The 20185-nt window shown below is 53.4% G+C and overlaps 1 protein-coding gene across 2 annotated transcripts in view; it reads left to right on the forward strand.

Moving 5' to 3' along the window:
• SLC44A3 (solute carrier family 44 member 3) overlaps nt 1-20185 on the forward strand; it is a 29897-nt gene that overhangs the window by 7788 nt on the left and 1924 nt on the right. For both annotated transcript variants that reach the window (XM_081122314.1, XM_081122315.1), the window contains exons 7-14: nt 356-445; nt 852-976; nt 1639-1825; nt 5169-5334; nt 8321-8477; nt 10145-10228; nt 17696-17833; nt 19140-19376. In XM_081122314.1, coding sequence (XP_080978440.1) covers nt 356-445; nt 852-976; nt 1639-1825; nt 5169-5334; nt 8321-8477; nt 10145-10228; nt 17696-17833; nt 19140-19376 — 1184 coding nt within the window. The remainder of the gene's footprint in view (nt 1-355; nt 446-851; nt 977-1638; nt 1826-5168; nt 5335-8320; nt 8478-10144; nt 10229-17695; nt 17834-19139; nt 19377-20185) is intronic.

Below are 20185 nucleotides of genomic sequence, written 5' to 3' on the forward strand. Positions count from 1 at the left end.
TGAAAGCCCCAAATACTGGAGAATGTCCTGCAGACGTTTTACACACACAGCTTATCATCAGAATCTTAAATCTTTCATTTTAAAAGGCATTATGTTTCCTATTTAATAAGAATATCTGAGACACTTAAAGTGAGAGCTTTACATAGGCTCAGTACGAAGTCAAAAGAGTTTAGTGTGATTTTAAAAAAAAGTTAAATGACTCATTTGGACTTAAAAGGAAAAGAAAGTCTGAGGTGTTGGGGAATAATCCCTGCAGACTGACCTTGCGGGAGCCGCTGCCCCTCCTCCTGCGGGCAGAGCCGGCCCCGCCTCACCCCATGGTGGTCGCTGGACTTTGTGTTTTGCTTCTTTCCAGCCCTGTCTCTGGCCGCGATGCTCGCGTTCCGGCTGGTCTCCAGCCTCCTGGTGCGCACTCTGGCCGCACTGGTCGTGGTGGGGTTGCTGTGTAAGTACCTCCACCTGGCTCCTTTTCATTAACTGAAGACCTTCCCGTTGGGTGTACAAGTTAAGTCTATGTTGTGAGCTAAGGGGGTCGCAGGGAGTCCTCTCACCTGACCCATAGTGTTGCACGTGGAAGACACAGGCACAGACGGGACAGAGACGAGCCGGTCCTCTCCACCCCGTTGGCACAGCTTCTCCGCTGCTCACACAGCCCCAACCTGCGTCTCCCAAAGACAAGCGTCCACTCGCTGTCTGGGTGGCCCCGGCCCTGCCCAGCCCCTTCAGGAAGCCCAGGGATTTGGGACCCGCTGTGTGGCTGAGACCAGTGTGTGGTCCCATCCCGGGCTCCGCGGTGGAGGTGGAGGGTGGTCACCTGAGTCAGGTGCTGAGCCCGGTGTCCTGTTTCCCAGTCGTCTGTGGTGTCCTGTGGTGGCTGTATTACGACTACACCGCCGACCTGAGCATAGCCCTGGACACAGAGAGGGACAATATGAGGTGCTTGCTGGGCTTCGCCGTGGTGTCCACAGTTCTCACGGTGAGAGATGCGCATCCGGGGGGTGGCCATGTAGCAGCCAGAGCTCCGAATCCAAATAACTGGGTTTTAGCTGAAACAGTGAGGACGTGTGTCCTTCACCTCCCATGTGTAGCCGTAGCTGGTGGTGAATGAGGACCTGTGGCTCTGTTTTTACCTGAATCACACAGGGACACAGCAGAACCTTCGAACACTGAGAAACACTGAGGCCTGTCGGCTCCTAGAAGCCGGCCGGGGCCGGGGTCAGAGAGAGGCAGTGGCTGGGCCAGGATGTGGGTGAGATGTTTTCCGCAGGGAGAGGGGCGTGGTCAGGCCACCTCCGTCCTGTGTGTTCGGGCCCCTGCAGGCCTCGTGCTTTCCCAGAGCCCCTGGTGGAAGGCTGTCCCCCAGCCCACAACCTTATTCTCAGTGTCTCTTGCTCCCTGCCGGCTCCCCTAGGGCAGGAATTGCGTCCTGTTCACTGTCACAGCGGCAGGACCTCGCCTACGGACCAGCATGTAGTAGGTGCTGAGTTTGCACTTTAGAATTTATCTGTCGATGACAGTGAAAGTGAGGAGTAGCTGCTTTAATAGGACTGTTTGCTGAGATGTCAGTGAAAGGTTAGGGTTTGCGTCAAGCCCTCTCCATTTTTATCACTTTGAATAATTTAACCCCTTTCTCGCCAGGCTGTTCTGCTCATCTCAATTTTTATCCTGAGAAAGAGAGTGAAATTGGCAGTCGAGCTTCTGCGGGTCACAAACAAGGCCATCAGCAGCTGCCCTTTCCTGCTGGCCCAGCCGCTGTGGACAGTCACCATCCTCCTTGTCTTCTGGGTGCTCTGGGTGACCGTGCTCCTGAGCCTGGGCACCGCAGGTGAAGGCGTGGTGTGGGGGCTGTCCCCATGTCGGGACCGTCAGCCGGGTGTGTGGGGGCCGAGCGTGCTGAGCAGCGAGAGTGTCTGATGACATCAGAGACGGGGCTTGGGGCTCTTTCCTGGGGAAGCGAAGCGGGAGGTTCTTTTCCCTCTTTTGGCCTGAAGAGCGGCTGGTTTTGTGTTTCACAGGAGAAATGGCAGGGAAGCTGGAGGAGGAGAGGGGGTCCTGGGTAGATGTTTAAAAAGATGGGAGATAAATAAGAATGATTCTGTAGAGAGGGGTATTGTTGTGGAGCAAGAGAGGGGGAGGGTTCTGAAGAGATGCCTTCAAGTCGGGGAGAAAGGATGTGGGGGTGGCCTTAGGGTTAGGGACAGGCTATCGTAGGAAGGGGGTCAAATTGAGGACATGCTGATAACTAAGGGGGTCAGATTCCAGACGTGCAGATAGCGGGTGGATGGAGGCCATAGGCGCTGGCAGGGGCTTTCTCGGAGAAAGCCAGGCAGACCACTGACTGGGAGTGAGGTCAGAGGAGGAGCTGAAAACAGCCCAGAAGAAGGGGAGGCGGCCAGACTAGCGGCATGTGAGTGCCGGATAGTCACCCAGTTGGTATCTCCTTCCTGCCTTTTGTTTGCCGTTTTCATTCCCACCCTAATAGCTGACGTTCAGCATGATTCCAATGTGCAGCAGATGCTTAATAAACGGTTGTGAATTTCAGAGCTGGAACCCTATCCACCTGCCTCTCAGTTACACCTAACCCTGTGCCGTACTTACTATTCCAGGCGCCTTCCGCATTTAGTCCTGGTGACAGCTGCGTGAATGGCATTTAGAGCCATGAGCCAGGGTTGGAGCACCAAGGGAGTGAGAAGCGGGTCTGACGGGATGAAACAGATGTGAAAAGGCCCCATAACCCACTTGAGATTGGTCAGCCATTGGGTCAGCGCAAAGGTGTAACTCTCAGCTGTGTGACTCTCAAGGCCAAGCCTGTGGCCACTGCCCCAGGTTTTTGCTGTCTGTCTACCCTCTTCATCTTTGTGCTAAGAGAACTGAGGTGGCTTCTGATGTATGTCAAAAGTGAGACTGGAGCCAAGTCCTTTCTTAGTTCAGTGCCCTTTCCACTACCATCCCTGAGGCCCATTGCATCCGGGGATTTGGTCCCATTAACTTTGCTACACTTCCTGGTAGCTATATTGTAACAAGCTTAGTAACAAAGTAACTGCTCCTTGCTGGGGCTCCTGACTGCAGGGACATGGCCGACCAGGAGAGGGCAGTCATGTGCGCATGAACACCCGCCCCACCCAGGGACTTCCTAGGCTTTCACTGGAGTGAAGCCTGAGCGCCTTGCTGCAGAGGTTTGCTCATACCAGTGGTTCTCAGGCAGTGATTTTGTCCCCCAGGTGGCGTTTGGCAGTCTGTAGACATTTGGGGTTGGCATGACTGGAGGAGCAGGAAGATGCCCCTGGCATCAAATGGGTAGAGGCCACGGATGCTGCTGAACACCCCACAATGCACAGGCCTACCCCCAAACCCAACAAAGAACTGTGTGGTCTAAAATGCTAGTTAGTACGTGGAGAGCTAAGGAAGCCCACCCAAAGGAAAGGCTGTAAACTGCCGGTGTAACCGGAGCAGAAAAAGTATAAGGCAGCTTCCGTTCGATGTTCAAAAACGGGCAACCGTCCAGAGGAACGTGGGGGTGCCCAGGGCCTAAAGGCCTTGACTTGTCATGTTAGCTGCTGCCACCTGCTTAGCTGGGGCACTTGTGACTGTGCCGTGGGCAACACAGGGCAGCCACAAGGAGAGGCCCCCGTCAGCATCAGGGCCTTTGTACCCACCCTTTCTCCCTCCTGTTCTCCACCCCAAACCCTGCACCGTGTCCTGTTTCTGCACCATGGCGGCCCATCCCAGGACCAGTGTGCTGCTTGGTTGCTGTCACTTCTGATGTTCCTGGAGTGGTTCTCTGAGGCTCCCCTGACCCGGCCCCCAGTCCTGTCTGTCAGTTCACATCCTGTGGAACCGGATGCTCTTCCAACACACAGCTGTTCAGGAAAAGCATCCGAGTTCGTCGGCGCCTTACCTGAAGCAGAGACTGTCCACACCAGAAAGAGCCCAGTGATCAATATCAACGTCCCTCCCTCTGCAGGCCAGGCTGCCCGAGCTCTCTCACAATTGACTCTTGTCAGGTGGAACCCAGAGTGGAGGGGACGGATCAGCCGTCGTCCGGTGTCTGCCTGCTCTGTGGCAGGCTCAGTGTCTCCGCTTCCTTCTCACAGACCCTGTTGTGAATGTCAAAGGCCCTGAATTATGAACCTGAAGGCCATGTCCAGCTACGAAAGGAAATACGGAGCTGTCTTTACATGTTGCTCAGGTTTCACCGAGGGCCAGAGCGCCCACCTTCTCACAGTTTATTTCTAGAAGCACAGGAACAACCTGCAGAGCTGGGCTGTGGGTCTAACCAATGCAAATAAAATGGAATCAAACTGTGGAGCCAATTCCAGGGCTTTTTAGATGGGAGCAAACCAAGCAGGGTATAGCCCACGAATGGCAGGTGTCGTTGGGGTTACCCTGCAGCCCTCAGTGTGATACGGTATTATATTCCTGAAATATAGTGATGGTGGTCATTGTCACTCTGGAGGGACATTTCTATGGACCAGGCCCGATATTAACCACTTATCAGGCCGTCCACTCAGACTACCGCCAGGAAAGGGGTGTTGTATATAAAAGCACTAAAATGCTAACAGGCCAAATAGCTTGACCCAGGCTCCCCAGGGTGGGGAAACCTCAAAGGTGAGCACTGAGGCCCAACAGACATTTAAAATATGCTGGAAGACTTGTTCTCAAAATGAAATCTGGAATGAATCCCTCAGAGAAAAAATAAGATCCTTGTTTCTTTGATAAAGGCTAAGTTTTTTTGTTACGTGGGTTCTGTCACGTGGTCCTAACAGCTTTGGGTGGCTTCAGCCACGGACGTTTTGTTTGCATCACGAAGGTGTGGTGGAAAGACCGTGGCTCTGGCTTTCTATTCTCCTTCCGCTTATCATGAGCGGTGAGATGTTACAAAAGTATTGTGACTCTTCCAGACTTCAGTTTTCTCATCCACAAAGTGGGATGAATGTGAAGGCATATGTCCCACGTCCCGCACGTTGCCTACTACTACATACTGTAAATGTTGTTTATAGTGTTTGTAAGCTAAATGTGCTCAGAATGTGTAGTTTTTGCTGTGAGATCTTAAATTGGGGGAGGCGCCTCACACTTTACGAGGGCATCTGTTCAATGCCACAGGCCAGGGGTGAGGAAGTGGGCCTGTTGAAAGCACTGGTGTAACACGTTTGTGTTTGAAACCTCAGGAGCAGCCCAGGTCGGCGAAGGTGGCCAGGTGGAGTATGAGCCTCTCTTGGGCATTCGGTACATGTGGGGCTACCACATAGTGGGCCTCATCTGGACCAGCGAATTCATCCTCGCGTGCCAACACATGACTGTGGCAGGGGCGGTGGCCACCTGTTACTTCAACAGGTAGGTCCAGCCTGTGCTCCTCTGGGTTTGTTCGTGTGTGTCATGTTCTGCCTCTCAAAAGGAATTCTGGGGTTTTGATGTGACCCCTGCAAAGGGGTTGGTGGGAGCTCAATGAAGCTGAAAATCTGTCTGGACAGTTATTTGGTGGTGAAAAGAAATAGTATCTCATACATCTGTCACAGTTCCATGCTCTTTAAGATAGAAAATTCAGGAGGAAGCCACACGGGGAGATAATCATGCCGCTTAGGAGGGAGCAATGCCTGAGAGGAAGGGTCACCCGTGTCCTTTGTCACCAACTTCACCCTGCAGGCAAGGACTAGTCTGCACTGCAGTCACTTCTGCGAACCTGATGTCCTTTATGCAGAGAGGAGGGTGTGCGCTTGGAAAACCACTTTAAATTCTCAGGGAACTTCAGGCAACTATAGCACGTCATTCATGTTCATATATGTACTAGTGAGTGAGTTACTTGCCTCTGTTCCCTGTGATACTTAAGTGTTTATGCCCCATCACCTCATAGGATGTTTGAGGGCGCACACTCCCACACACCACCGTGTGTGACTCCATGTCGGGCAACAGTAAAGCCTTGGGCAAGAGGAACAGGCCAGGACACCGACAGACTGGGACTCAGAGCAGGAAGTTCTGTCCCCTTTGGGCCGACCCTCCTCTAATCTCTGAGACCAAATGAGCAGATAAACAGGGTGTTCCTGGGGGTAAGGAAGTGGGTCAGGGTGACTCCTGCCCTGAGCAGTTACTCCTGTTCGTGAGGAGCAGCTGAGGCTTCTTCATACAGGGCTGCTGCTGGAGCCCCGCACTCCGCACTCGTAGGACACAAAAGGGGCTGCAGCCCAGGCTCTGAGGATTCTCAAAAAATTAAAAATAGAGTTGCAAAAATAAATAATAAAATAGAGCTGCCCTATGAACCAGCAATCCCACTTCTGGATCTTTGTCCAAAGGAAATAAACACAGGATCTGTAGGAGGTATATGTACTCCTATTTCATTGCAACATTACTCACAGTAGCCAAGATATGGAAATAACCTAAGTGCCTGTCAGTGTGTGAATGGAGAAGGAAGATGTGAGATATTAGATACACACACAATGGAATATTATTCAGCCAGGAGAAAGAAGGCAATCCTGCCACTTGTGACAACATGGATAGACCTTGAGGGCATTATGCTACATGAGATAAGTCAGACAGAGAAAGACACACCTGTATGACCTCACCTATCTGTGGAATCTAAAAAGAGCCGAACTCATAGAAACGACTAGGATGCCAGGGGCTGGGCTGGGGGAAAGAGATGGGGAGATGTTGGTCAAAGGGTACAAACTTCCAGTTACAAGGTGAATAAGTTATAGGGATGTAACATACAGCCCTGTGATTAGAGTTAATAAGACTGTATTATATGCTTGAAAGTGGCTAAGAGAGTAGATCTTAAATGGTCTCACCACAAAGAAGAAATGGTAATTATGTGACAGGTGTTAGCTATACTATAGTGGTTGTCACTGTGCAACATATAAATGTATCAAATGAACACACTATATAGGTTAAACTTAAACAATGTTGCAGGTCAATTATATCTCAGTAAAGCTGGAAAAGACATTAAGGGAAAGCTTCAATATGATTCTACTGAGCAGGAGGGGGGATGGGGAAAGGAGGCTGTGTAAGAGCTAAACCTGAGTCCTCACAGTGGGATGTCAGTAGACAATATCCCAACTGAAAAATCAAGAAATAGCAGTAAGAATAAACAGCTAAAATATTGTCTCCAGGGATAGAAAATTAGGAGTGTGCGTGTGTGTCTGCGGGGGGGGGGGCTCTGTTGTCTTTCCCTTTGCCCCTCAGGCCCCATCCTGAGCACCTTGATTTCTAAGCCCTACAAACCTAAATGGAAACGTAAACATTCATCCTTTAAAAAAAAGAGGAAAGGGAGCGAATGTGTCAGACTTTCCTGGCCTGCTCTGCTCTTCTGTGATCAGATCACAGTTATTCCCGTCAGCTGCAGCTCCCTGGCATTTCCTCCTCGGGGGACACTGAGCTGAAACACACTCGGCCTTTCGTGGCGGCGACGCTCAGACCCCCTTCCACGCGCTCTCTTCTCCGTCCTGGATGATTAACCGCGAAGTACACCGCTGGCCGCAGTCCCTCCCCGTCAGACTAAGCTCGCCTCAGACCCTGATTCATTAGCAAGCAGACCTCGCTGGGGATCCTGCTCTGGGAGGGACCAGCTTCACTGGGAGTCGGAGAGGTGGATTCCCAGAAAGGCCCTCGTTTTCTGGAACTGGCTCAGCACAATTCCGAGGGTCAGGGAGGGTCGCCTTTGTTTTACCCTCAGGTCTGGGCAGGGAGAAGGCTGTGCTTTTCTCTCTCACTCCTTCCCCAGCCTGTGGGACTCGGGTTCACATTCTTGGGAGCTGTGTCATGACAAGTCCCGTAAATGATTCCTACTGACGCGGCCTTTAGTGGAGTGTAGGGATCGGCTGGATTTCAGGAGCCCAGAGCAGTGCTGAGGCCAGACTTCCCGGCCCAGCGGCTCCAGCAGAGCTCAGGCTCCCTCCCTGGCCGCGGTCCTGGTCATGTGATGCAGGAGGGACTTCAACCGGGCAGCCAGGGTAGGCAGGATTTCCATGTGTGATTTATACCTTGCAGATTGTTACAGGATTAAGCTTCCTAAAATGAAAATGAGATTAATAGGCAACTTACAGGGTTGGTGGAAGGGGTGAGTGTTTTAAAGAGGTAACCTGGTTTATTTTAACACATCAGTGTGTTTTTTAAAAATTTTCTACTCTATGTTTGTTTGTGGCATTGAGTGCCACAAACAGTTATCTTAGCCCAAAAACTGCTTTGTCCTTAGTGACCAAGGAGCAGGAAAACGTTGCCCAATGCTTTCGGCATCACCGCTGGGTACTGTTGTGCCATCGCTGATCTGAACCAGACTCCGTTCCCTTTTCAGCAGCGTTTTTAAAATGCTGTCTTTTCCTCCTGTTCCCAGAAATGAAAATGACCCTCCCGGTCGCCCCATCCTGTCATCTCTCTCCACCCTGTTCTGCTACCACCAAGGGACAGTTGTGAAGGGCTCGTTTTTGATCCCCATGGTGAGGGTTCCACGGGCCGCCCTCATGTACATCTCCAACACCCTGAAAGACAAGGTGAGGCCAAGGTCAGCGGGTCCCAGGATAGGAGTGGGCCTGTGACGGTGGCTGTTCAGAAGGCCACCACCACCCCTACCCCACCCTCACCCCCTGCCCCCTCGCCCCCAGTGAGCTTTCTGTCCTGGCAGCTCTGTTTATGGTTTCATGTGTTGGTTCTTCACCCTGGAGGTGGAGGTGGAGAGGGTGGGGTGGGGGAGTAGTTCCGAGTGGGGTGGTTTCCCCCTTGTTTAAATGCTAAACAAATGGGAGGAATTCTTCCCAGCAAATTTAAACTAGTTTTTGTGGACATTTAGATGCTTTTTTTTTTTTTTTAAAGAAAGGAAATACACGATAATACAAGCTAAGAAGAATATTTGTTTATGTTTTAATGATAGAGTACTCCCTGCCTTTTGCGTTTCCTAGAGGGTGCTGTGGGGAGTCACTGGTTGTGTGTGTGTGTGTGTGTGTGTGTGTGTGTGTGTGTGTGTGTGAGGGAGGGAGGGAGGGAGGGAGGGACTGCTGAGCGCACTCAAGAGTGAGAAATGGGCAAGATGACCCAAATCTCAGCTCCAAAGACAGAGAACTGTAGAGCTTTTGTGCTGGGTTCTCTCCACCCTGGTTTTTATTTCCATGCCCATTTGGTTATGAATGCCAGTGGGAACCAGAGCACCAGGGAGACAGCTGTTCTCAGGGTGTTCCTGGCCCCCCAGACAGGGCAGGCTGGACTTTTCCCAGCATCTCTGTTCTCACACAGCGCTGCCCCCCCCACCCCCGCCCCCGCCCCCACCCCCAGCAGCTTCGGGACTTGGTCAGAGTTTCACAAACCTGACTCCAGCCTCTGGGTTTCCTAAGAGTTCTTAGTAAACGGGGAAGGTCTTTCCTTCAGTAAATGGCTCATTCACGGCCATGGCCACAGCCAGGCTGACAAGTATCCAGGTCAAATTTCATGCAATTGAATTGACACTGGGACAAGAAAATGCCCATATAAGGCCGAGTTATTCTGGGGTCCTCACAGAGGACTATTTCAGGATTGTTTTCAGGCCTTTTTTAAAACTCTGGGCCGTGGGTAGGGTGCATTCAGTCACCGCCTCCTCCAAGTGTCTTCTCTCTTCAGTTGTACGCAAGTCCAAGTTGTAGTTCAGGGGACTAACTTATCTCTTAAAATTTAGCCGTGAATGTCTCACTATTGGATTTATTTCCAAAAAAGTTAAACTTGATTCTTTCTTCCCCCATCAGCACTTAACTAATATCTACAAAGTGTAATTCATTTTATTGTCTTTGGGATGTGAATTTGTCACGACTTACGCTGGTTTGAAAGAGCAAAGTTTATCCTTGAAGACACTGAAGGGGAGACGAAGGAAGAGAGCGTTTTTTACTGGCACCAGAGGGTGTAGATTTTACCTTTGATAGTAAACACGGGCTAACCCCTTTCCCTTCCTGCTGAGGTCAGCAGCAGTCGTAGCAGGTAAGCCCACGAGAGAGAAACTTTGGCCACTGGTAATAACAATAATTAGCAGCCGTAGCATGCGCAGTAGAATAATTTGGCCCACACCGCATGATCGCTGCCACAGTGCGTCCCCAGGTGTGTCATCTCCAGGTGGAAACAGCGCATTGCAGAACCTGCCGCTCGCCTCCCCCCTGGTGGTCTCTGACTCTCTCCCTTTGGTTCTGCCCCCGACCCGCAGCAGAGGGCCTGGTCCAGGTGTGTGCTCAGGTGCTGCGTCTGCTGTCTCTGCTGTTTGGACAGATACCTGCGCCATCTCCACCAGGTATGTCTCAGCCACGTGCCCCAGGGACACACAGAGGGGCCCACAGTTGGGCTCCATCTCTCCAGTCAGGGATTGGCAGCTTTTTTTCTGTGACTGGCCAGGTCATGTAACTATTTGGTCTTGTCACAGCTGCTCAGCTCTCCCGTGGTCGTGGCCAATAAGCCACGGGCCTGACTGTGCTTCAGGAAAACTTGCTTCTCACGACACTGAAGTTTGAATTCCACAGAATTTTCATGCGTCCAGAAATCTTCTGGGGTTTTTTCTACCATTTTTAAAATGTGACAATTATGCTTAACTCCGGCCAGGGGAAAGTGGGCTTTTGGCTGGGTGTGGGCTGGAGCTCATGGGCCCTGACGTGAGGACGCCAGGTCCCTAGTGCCAGTCTTCAAATTTGGAAAGAAGTGCACTTCTCTTTTCAGAAATAAACAGAGGAAGAGGCTTTGGAAACCCCACTGTGATGAATATAATCTGTCAGCCGACAGCTCGTTTTCAGTGTCTTCCCAGGAACTATAATTTTCCTGAAATAGGAAAAGAGACACCTCCTGGATTTTTATATACTTCACCCCCTTTCCTGTTCAAGCTACAAATATTCCTTTAAAAATCAGAAACATTGGCCCTGGCTGGCTTGACTTGGTGGTTAGAGCCTTGGCCCGCGGACTGCAGGGTCCCGGGATTGGTTCCTGCCAAGGGCACATACCTGGGTTGCAAGTTCGATCCTGTGTGGGAGGCAACCAATCGATGTGTGTCTCTCATTGACATCTCTCTCCCTACCCCCCTTCCACAATGGAAAAATATCCTCAGGCGAGGACTGAAAAAACAAAAAACTGCCCTGTGGAAGCCTAGGGGGCTCCCTGTGGATGGTGGGGAGAGAAACAGGCGAGGAGGGGGCGGGCCCTGGCCCCGAACCACCAGCGCCCCCCCCCACCTTCCCACCAGAGCAGCTCCACTCTTACCTGGTTGAGGAGTGGATTCCACGGGAGGCTTCCTCTGAAGACAGGGCTCTGCTCCTGAAGCACATTGACAACCACTGTCTCGTGCATGTTCACATGTGTTTCCTCTGCCTGTTGACGTGTTTTCGGCATTCTTAAATTTCATCTCCTTGTATTTACCCAGCACCTCTCCCCTTGGGAGTTCGAAGGGTGTGTTAACCACACTGTTATTACCCATGTAAAGTAAGGAATCCTTATACAGACGTGCAGGGGGAATGAGTGTCCCTGAGGGACAGAAGGGCTCAGCTGAATCAGTGTTGCAAAGAGGGAGCCTCCTTAGGCGGCCTTGAGCTTGTCAACAAAAATGTAACTGCAGCCAATGCACCGCAAACTGGGGAAACACAGCCTCCAGGGGACACTGAGCCATGTCCCCCCCCCATGAGGCAAGAGGGAGGTGGGCTTATGTAGAGGGAGCTCCTGCCCTGATCCCCGATTGGTCCATTTCTATGCAAATGAGGAATCCAAATTTGCACACTCTGATTGGTCAGATTTGTGCCTTATGGAGCCACTCTGATTGGTCAGTAAAGGTGCAAATGAGTATATATCTGTGCAGCTCTGATTGGATGGGACAGGCCATAGCCCATTGGTGGAAATAGGATTCCAAGAACTTCATGGGGGCAGCTCAGCGGGCAGGAGCGCAGTGCAGGGGGCTGGCCAGGCAGCCTGTGGCTTTGCCTGGAAGGTAGATCCTGCCTTTGAGGCCTCTGCAAACAGTGGCTGCTGGGCTCTGGTTGTGACTTTTGGGCTCAGTGAACCACCACAAGGGGTCCCTCTGGGCAGGTGCACTCCTTCTTGGGGTTGACAACCTAAACCGGCTGTGAGAGCATCTGAGTGGCGTGGCCCCTGCAGCTGACCTGGGCGCCGCTAGGAGGCCTGAGGTTTAAGTGACTGAGAAAGCGGAGGAAGAAGGGAAAGGAGAGAAAGAATTGTGTCCCCTCCGGTGCCAGTCAGCTGCTGGAGAGCCGGGTGCAGTAAGGGCTTGGAAGGGTGCAGGCAATCCTTGCCTAACGGTGGTCAGCGCTCTTGCTGGCCTCACTTGGCAGGGGACAGAGGAACGTGAGCTGAGGGTGAGACGAGGAATTTAGCCTTTTGAAAAATTTCCCAGCACTGGAGTGAGTCACTGGGGGACGATTTCTCTGGAAATCAGATTTAAAGGGGCCGAGGCCCGTGGTGTTTTCTCCCTTCTGTGCAGCGGGGGCTGGGCAATGCTAAAGAAGGGGGACCCACCCGTGGCCATCAGAACCCAGACCCTCCTCTTGACGTAGCGTCAAGGAGCTGGTCACTACCTTAAAGCCTCATCTGTCCTCCCTGGTCAGGGAGGGAGGCCGGTGGAGTTGCTGCACTTTGTGGACACCCAGGCCGAGGCCGGAGTCATTCCCTTGCAGAGTGGGGGTGGGGGGATGCGACCCCCCCATCGTGTCTCATTACTCGTCTGCATCGTAAATACCAGATGTGTGTCTCCCTGAAAAGGTTGTATGTGCGCGTCTGGCACGTTTACCTATCCAGCCACCACTTATTTATGCTCTTTTCAGACATTTGACCTCAGGCACGATGGGGGAGGGGACTGTGGTGAAACTGAGTACAGAGCAAAGCCAGGCCTCCTGGGAGTGTCCCCCTGCGTGCACACCTGTCCCTCGGGATGCTCACCTCTGTCCCAGCTCTGGTGCTGGTTCTGAAACCCACCGCTGGACCCCAGGACGCTTCCCGGGGGCTGCACAGTGCCCCCCCCCCCTTCAGCTCTCGCAGGCAGTGGCCGAAGCTCATGGAAATTCCTTCCGCTTGCGACTAAGGGCTGTTTACCCATCAGTAAGTACATGGTATGTTACCAAAGCTTACCCAGAGGTGCTATTTAGGAACCCAAACTGGTGTTTTACTTAGTTTCCTGAGGACTTAAAGTCATGCTTCTGTGGAGACCTCTGGCTGCCATGGCGACGCCCGGCAACCATGCAGAGCCTGCAACTGCTGCCAACTGGGGAGGACACTTGGCGCCGGTGCACCCAGGGTTCAAGGGCAGTTTCTTCATCTTAATGAGCATCTCACTTCTGTGGCTCATCTGGCCGTTTAATTCGTTTTGTATTTGTATCCCATTGAGCACTGCGCTCCCTTCAGTCCTCTGTTCTCCCGGCAGACGTGGGAGCAGGTGCAGGAAGTGAGCTGCGGGCGGGCCCAGGGAGAAGCAGCACCTGGTCAGGTGTGGCCTCCGTGGGCTCTGCCACCTTTGTGGAAGTCGGGTGGATCCCTCCACCTTGCTGAGCTCTGGCAGAATGAGGGGTCAGCTTAAAAGACCCCGAGGACCTCATGCGGGTTCTTGCGGTGCCCGGCCCAGACCTGGGGCCTGTGGGTGCCCCCTGCTGCCTGGCAGCTGTGGCAGGCTTTGTACAGCCTTTCTCTCCGGGACAGCAGTGGCTCCGAACTCCACGGCCTCGCCACTGCTGCGGAGCTATTCTGGGCCGGCCGGCTGGTGGCGGGAGCGGGAAGGGGCCTCCACCTGTGCGCCTCCGAGAGGGACGCTCACACGTGTGCTGGGATCGTTTGCAGCTAGGCCCGTTATAGGCAGTGCTAATCCCCCGCCCAGCTGTTTCACGGCCTACGCTGCCGCCCCGGCTCCAGACAGAAAGGAGTCGAGACACCTGCTTGTCCGAGGCCCCGGACTGTCTGGGAGAGAGGCAGCCGCAGCCCCCACTTCCCGGCGCCTCTCAGCAGCCCCTCCGAAGCCGACTCCCACCTGCTGGGGGCGTGTCCCAGGGCTCAGGGCTCAGGAGGGTGAGGCCCTAACGCCCCTTCCCCACATGGGCGTCAGCACCCTCTCCTTTTGGGGTGAGACCTGGCCTCGCTCTGCCTGCCCATCTCCTCCACAGGTCACACTTGGCCCGTGGGGTTCACGATGAGAGCTCTGTAGCTGACTGGGGGCAGCCCTTCTGCAGGGCCGCGGACCCCCACCTGCAGCTCTGCCAGCTCGTCAAGCCCAGCACAGGGCAGTTAGCTCCCTGATATGGTGTTTTCTGGATTTGTGGGAGGCGGGGCACTAGCTGTGGACCCCTAATTCCTGTCCCAGCTCTGTCAGCTTTGCCTGGCGACAGCCTGTTGAGACTTCCACCTCCTGGTCACGAAAATGAGAGGGTTTCCCTGGGTGATGCTGAGGTGCCTTCTAAACCTCACATTCTACTGAGGGAACAGATGGACCATCAATGAAATTTGGGTTTTGTGTGAAGAAGTGTTGGGAAGACATCCTCGGTGTGTCCAAGGCCCCTCCTGCGTCCATTCAACTTGCATCGGCCTCTCGGAGAGGGAGGAGGGGATGGTACAGCTGGCACAGGGTGGGGGGACAGTCACCGTGGCAGTGCAGGGACCTCTGAGGACCCAAGACTGTCACCGTAAATGCTGTAAATGCTCGAAGTCCTGACAGAACAGCAGGAGGTGGGAGGAGAGGGGGCTTGCTCTTTACCATCCGGTGCCTCCGTGTAGACACAGCGTGAAGAGAAAATAAGTCCTCTCGCCTCTTAGCAATTTCACCGTGATTTTAGGAAGACTTTTCAGAATCCTGAGCCTTGTGCATGAAGGTACATTTGCCCGAAACTCAGATGTTCCTTCAGTGTCTCTCTAGCTTCATCTCTCCTGTTGAAGTCAGGCGACCATTCATCCTTGTATCTGAAAGGCCATGGAGAGCAGGGCTGGGTGGTTGGGAGCCCCCCAGGTCAAAATATTAAAGCCATCCTAAAAGTAAGCTAACAGCCCAGCACCGCCGGGTGCCTGGCTTCAGGGCAGGTTTCAGCAGAGGCAGGTCCCCCTGCACACCTGGCCCCCCCGGAGGAACTGGAGTCTCCTCACTCCCTGGCGCTCTGGTCTTGGCACCTGTCGACAGTGAACTCTCGACCTTTTCTTCCCGGGCCAGTGAGGCCTAGAGGCCCTGAGGCCGCCCCCCCCCCACCCCCGCAGTGTGTGTTTGTGATGAGAACACATTGCAGGAAGATCCTGCCAGTGTTACCATCAGTCCCGAGGCATGTGGGCTGTGCCTGGGCTCAGATTTCACCGCTGCGCCTTCAGTTCTGGGGGATCGTGAATGCCGGGCTCCTCTGCAGCCTCTCGGGTTCGTTTCAGTGGTTCTCGTTTTGAGTTAATGACCGTCAGGACTTTGCCAGGGAGCCTTCCAGAAATAAGGCTGCCATTCACGGCGTGGTCCCTGGCAGAGCCGGCGTTCCTACACCAGGGAGACTCTGTTTACCTCCCGTAAGAGTCAGCAGAGCCTGGGCCTGCCCGTCCTGACCCAAAGAAGGGCCCCTTCATGTAGCTGGAGGGCGAGGGCCGCCTGGGCCGGGGAGGGACACAGGCCCTGACTGTGGGGGCAAAAATGTTCCGTGTGTCGAAGCTGCAGTAACATTCCTGGGTCACTCTCAGAGCCATAACCCAGCTTTTCCGTTCCCTAAAAGTAATCTTCAATCACTTATGGTTCTCTTTAGTAATCAGAGTTTTCTGTGAAATGGGAGTAATAGCGCCGTGGTCCTGCCCCCCCCCCCCCCCGCGTTCAGACGTAATCCCAGGCCTGTGATGCACTCGGGGCCTGTGGTGCGCCTGTGACGCCCCGTCACTGTTCCAACGGTGCACGTGACACGCTAAAGGCGATCAGGGGCCGGGGGCCAAAATCCAGGGAGTCGGCACACACAGGAGAAAGTACTCTAATCCTGGAATCCTTGCAACCAAGGAGCAAAATCCATCTACTGCTGTGAGGAGTGGAGCTGAATTCATCACAGGGCCCTGTTCTGTAGTGAAAGGACATCTCCACGGGGACTGTGTCCCCCCGGGTGGGTCAGGAGGGACCCTGAGAGCCTCTGTGGGGGGGGGCAGGTGCTGGAGCTGCCGCAGCACAGAGAGGCCCTGGGGTGAGGTCTGGACAGCAAGCCCTGCCCCTCCTGGGCCCGGTCGGGGGGACTGGGGCCCTTCCACCCCTCCTGGGTGCAGGCAGAGCTGCCTCCTTCCCGGTTGTAAATGAGGTCATGCTGTGAGGGCCCGGTGACGACAACCACCTGGGCGGCGTTTCCCACAGCCGGGCGCCTTGCTCGGGCTTTTATGGGGAGCACCGGCTTTCATCCACCCTCCCCACCCAGCATCCCTGCGTGGCAGGTGCTGTAACTCACTTTATAGAGGGGGAGACAGATCTGAGAGGTGAAATCATTTGCCCACGACAGCCGGCCAGTTAACTGTGGGCCTGGGACCTGAACCCAGAGACCGTCTGGCTGCAGAGCCTGTGCCTGCGGAGCCACCACCCTTGTAAACAGCATCTTGTTCTAATGAAAATTTACAGCTGGTGTCCAGAAGGTCGGGGGGGGAAGCTGATGGGGGGGAGGGGGCTACGGAAATGCCCTTGATCCTGGTCTCCAGCCTGTCACGCACACACGCACACGCACACGCACGTCCTCTGAGCAATCCCATCTCTGGAAATTTATCTTTAAGAAATTATCCAAAATCAGGAAGTTAAGATGTTTACTGCACAGTTACTTATAATAACAAAACATTTGAAATTGTCTAATGTGCCCCAGCCACCCCAACCCCCGATAGAATACCTATTTCTTAAAAATTTAAATGGTCAGAGCCGTGGATTGACATGAAAACGCTTGTTGTGTGAGGAGACGGCAGCTACACGTCAGCGCCGCGGCGTTTTACCCGCATTCCCAGTTCCGTTTCCAGGGCTCCCCTGTGGGCCCCCTTCCTCCCGGCCGCCTCGTTTCCACGCTGGCTGTTCCTCCCTGAGCTCACGGTTCCTGATGTAGCTCCTCGGCCTCGTCAGCACAGTCCCTGCGGCTCTTCACCTCTGACTCTCCGGGGCAGGTTCTCTCCTGCGCTGAGCTCGCCCCCTTGGGTCTTTGGTAAATTTCTCCCGTGAGCACTTGGGGGTCCTCAAGGGTGCTTGTCTGCTGGGCTCCACCTTGCTGGCCCCGGGGGGGGGGGGGGCTCGGCGCTCTTGGCTCCCCAGACCCTAGGAGTTCAGGGTCCCAGGCGGATGGAGCCTTCCTTCACCATGTTCCTGGGTTGGCTGGGTTTTAATTGGGTGTAAATCCTGAATTTGTGCAGGGAGCCCAGTTTCTTCCAAGGGCCTGAGTGTGGTCTCTTCCCCAGAAGGGGTGAGGTCCCCGGGCCCCAGGCCTTCACTGGTTCCACCTGCGCCCACGGAGCCTTTGGGGTCCACCCTCTCCCAGCATGAGGGTCTGCCTGGTGTCCAGCACTCAGACTTCCTGCCCTGGCCTCTGCTGCGCTTTAAAAACAGCGTGTTCCTCATTTCCACGTTTGCAGGGGGACGGTCAGCCCACCCCCTGACCCAAAGTGCTTTATCTTCCCCACTTACTGCAACTCTGAAAACATCTGTGGGTAACGCCAGACCCTAAAAAGAAATGACTTGTCACGGGTTTACAGGGACCATTGTTTTTTTCCTGCAAACGTTCTGTGTTGACACAGGCATCCTCTTTTTAACTGTCTGTTCTTTCAGGACGCGTACGTGGCCACCGCCATTAACGGGACAGACTTTTGTACCTCAGCCAGAGACGCTCTCAGGCTCTTGTCCGAGAATTCAAGTCGCTTCCCATCAGTTAACCGTTTCGGAGACTTCATCATTTTTTTAGGAAAGGTGAGGCTAAGATGATAATTCACTGAAATAGTAAATAAAGGCTCCTGGGGGTCCAACAATTAAGCCACACAACAGGACTGGGATGGGAACGGATGTTTCTTTGGCACCCTCTCCAAAGTGGAGCCCAAATTGAGCAAGGTCTCAGCTCCGGCTGTGACCTGGCCAACGCCAAGTGTGGGGACTCGGGCCTCCTGGTTTAGCATGTTGTGCATCTGTGGCATTTGGGCGTCTCTGCATTGCTCTCATTGTGAGCTGTCATCAGTGACAAGTTACAACACGCTTGGGCCTGACAGGTGTGTGCTAATTGCACACATATTTTTAGGCTCAGCTGGGCCCAAGAGACTTCGCATGGGAAGGAAGCACAGCCGATAGCTGACTGAGCCTTTCAGAGCAGCCTGAATAATCCAGGTTACAGTTGCATTTAAATGGGTACCAGTGTCTGCATTAGCTTCATAGGATTATGGGTGATATATTTTCTAATAACTCCTTCCAAAAATTTTTTGGAATGAAGTTTCATCTTCAGTACAGATTTATATTTTTTTATTTTACTTTGGGAAACAACCCGTTTTTCCTATATTCCCCATAACGAACACCTAATTGCTAAGAGCTGCTGATGAGCTTGTGAAAACCAATGATTCTTTGGTTTCTTGAATCAAGTGGCACTCAGACGGGCGCGTCCCTCTTCTTGGATGTCCGGGGGCAAAGCGGACTCCAGATGGGCTGTGCTTGTCAGAGAATTAGGTCTATCCCAGCCCGCGGTCCTGCTCCAGGGAATAGAATAATTACACGTAGCCAGAGCCGGGAGTCATCCCATTATTCCCCCGGCAGTTCTGGGCAGCCCTTCTGCTCAGTCCTCGGGGTACAGATAACCCCAAGTTAAACTACAGTGTGTCCACTCGACGGACTGTTACACTGTCATTTAAAAGTGGCGATTATAAAAGAGTTTTAAAGCGAAGCAACAGTTTTGTGAGGTATCATGACAACTAGGTAAATATGAAAACCAGGCACCAATAGGAAAGTTCATCTACTCGCCCCACCTCCAGGCGGCCAGGTTTCCCTTCGCGGCCACAGCCGTTCGTGCTTTCTTCTTCCTAAGCTCATTGTCCCAAGTTTTCTTGTTTTCTTTATTATTATTACTTTACTGTTACTATTTTCCATCACCGTTTGTCCCAAATGTTCTGATGAGCGTTCTTTGCACCTACAGCCCCTCCCCCCATGCATGTATGAAACTCTGGTAACCGACGGCAACACTTTCTGAAGTGGTCTCGCCCGTTTACGAAGGTTTGCACGACTCCTGTGTTGACAGGTGCTGGTGGTGTGCTTCACGGTCTTCGGCGGGCTGATGGCCTTTAACTACCACCGTGCGCTGCAGGTGTGGGCGGTCCCGCTGCTCCTGGTTGCCTTTTTTGCCTTCTTCGTGGCCCACAGTTTCTTATCTGTGTTTGAGACCGTGCTGGGGGCACTTTTCCTGTGTTTTGCTGCTGACCTGGAAACAAATGATGGATCTTCCGAAAAGCCCTACTTCATGGACCAGGAGTTTTTGGTGAGCACACAACCTCACTTCCCGCTGCGATCTGCATGCTCGCAGGTGGGGAAGGCTCAGCCTTCGCCTGTGAACCAGCCTCAGCGTCTCCCCTGGGGGCTCCCTGAGCTCCTCAGACACGGCCGGAGATGCCCTGCACCTCCCGTGTGGAAACCTGCCTGGAGAGAGGTGAAGCCGCACCATTAACGCTGACCAGTGGCCCTGCCTACAGGGTGTCCTGGATTCACTCAGCAGCCTTCCGAGTCCCATGGGTGCTGATGGCTTGGTCTGGCCTTTCAGATGCTCTGGGGGTTGAACAGTTGGTCTTTTTCCAAAACATGTTTGCACCCGAGCATCGTGTCACACCCAGTGTCGGTTAGGGGCAGTCACTGTGGTGGAGACACCCTGTCTGGCTGGGGGTGGGGGCAGATCTGCCATCTCACGCCGTTTGCTAACGGGGCGCAGCACCCCCAGAAAGCCACACCCTGAGTGCAGCCAGTGCTGCCTCTGTCTGGAAACAGGCAGCTGCCCCACAGCTCCTGCACCACAGCTGTCATTTGCCTGATCCCGGGCAGACAGGCGTTTGGACAGCTGGTGACATCTCTCATCTCTTCCTGCAAGTGGCATTGGAATAATTGTCTTTCATTCTGTTGCCATAAAACGTAGGTGTGAGAGCCCCTTTGCTTTTAAAGGGAGCAGGCAAAGCCCCTTCCCTTCAGCCAGGCTCTGATGCTCCACAACAGACACCTCTGTGGTTTGTAACAATGTGTCTTCTTCCTTCTCCACGTGAAACGTAAAGATACACTAGCGCTTTAGCTTATTTGTACTTG

The sequence above is a fragment of the Miniopterus schreibersii genome (assembly GCF_964146895.1).
Source record: "Miniopterus schreibersii genome assembly, chromosome: 19".
Taxonomy (NCBI): Eukaryota; Metazoa; Chordata; class Mammalia; order Chiroptera; family Miniopteridae; genus Miniopterus; species Miniopterus schreibersii.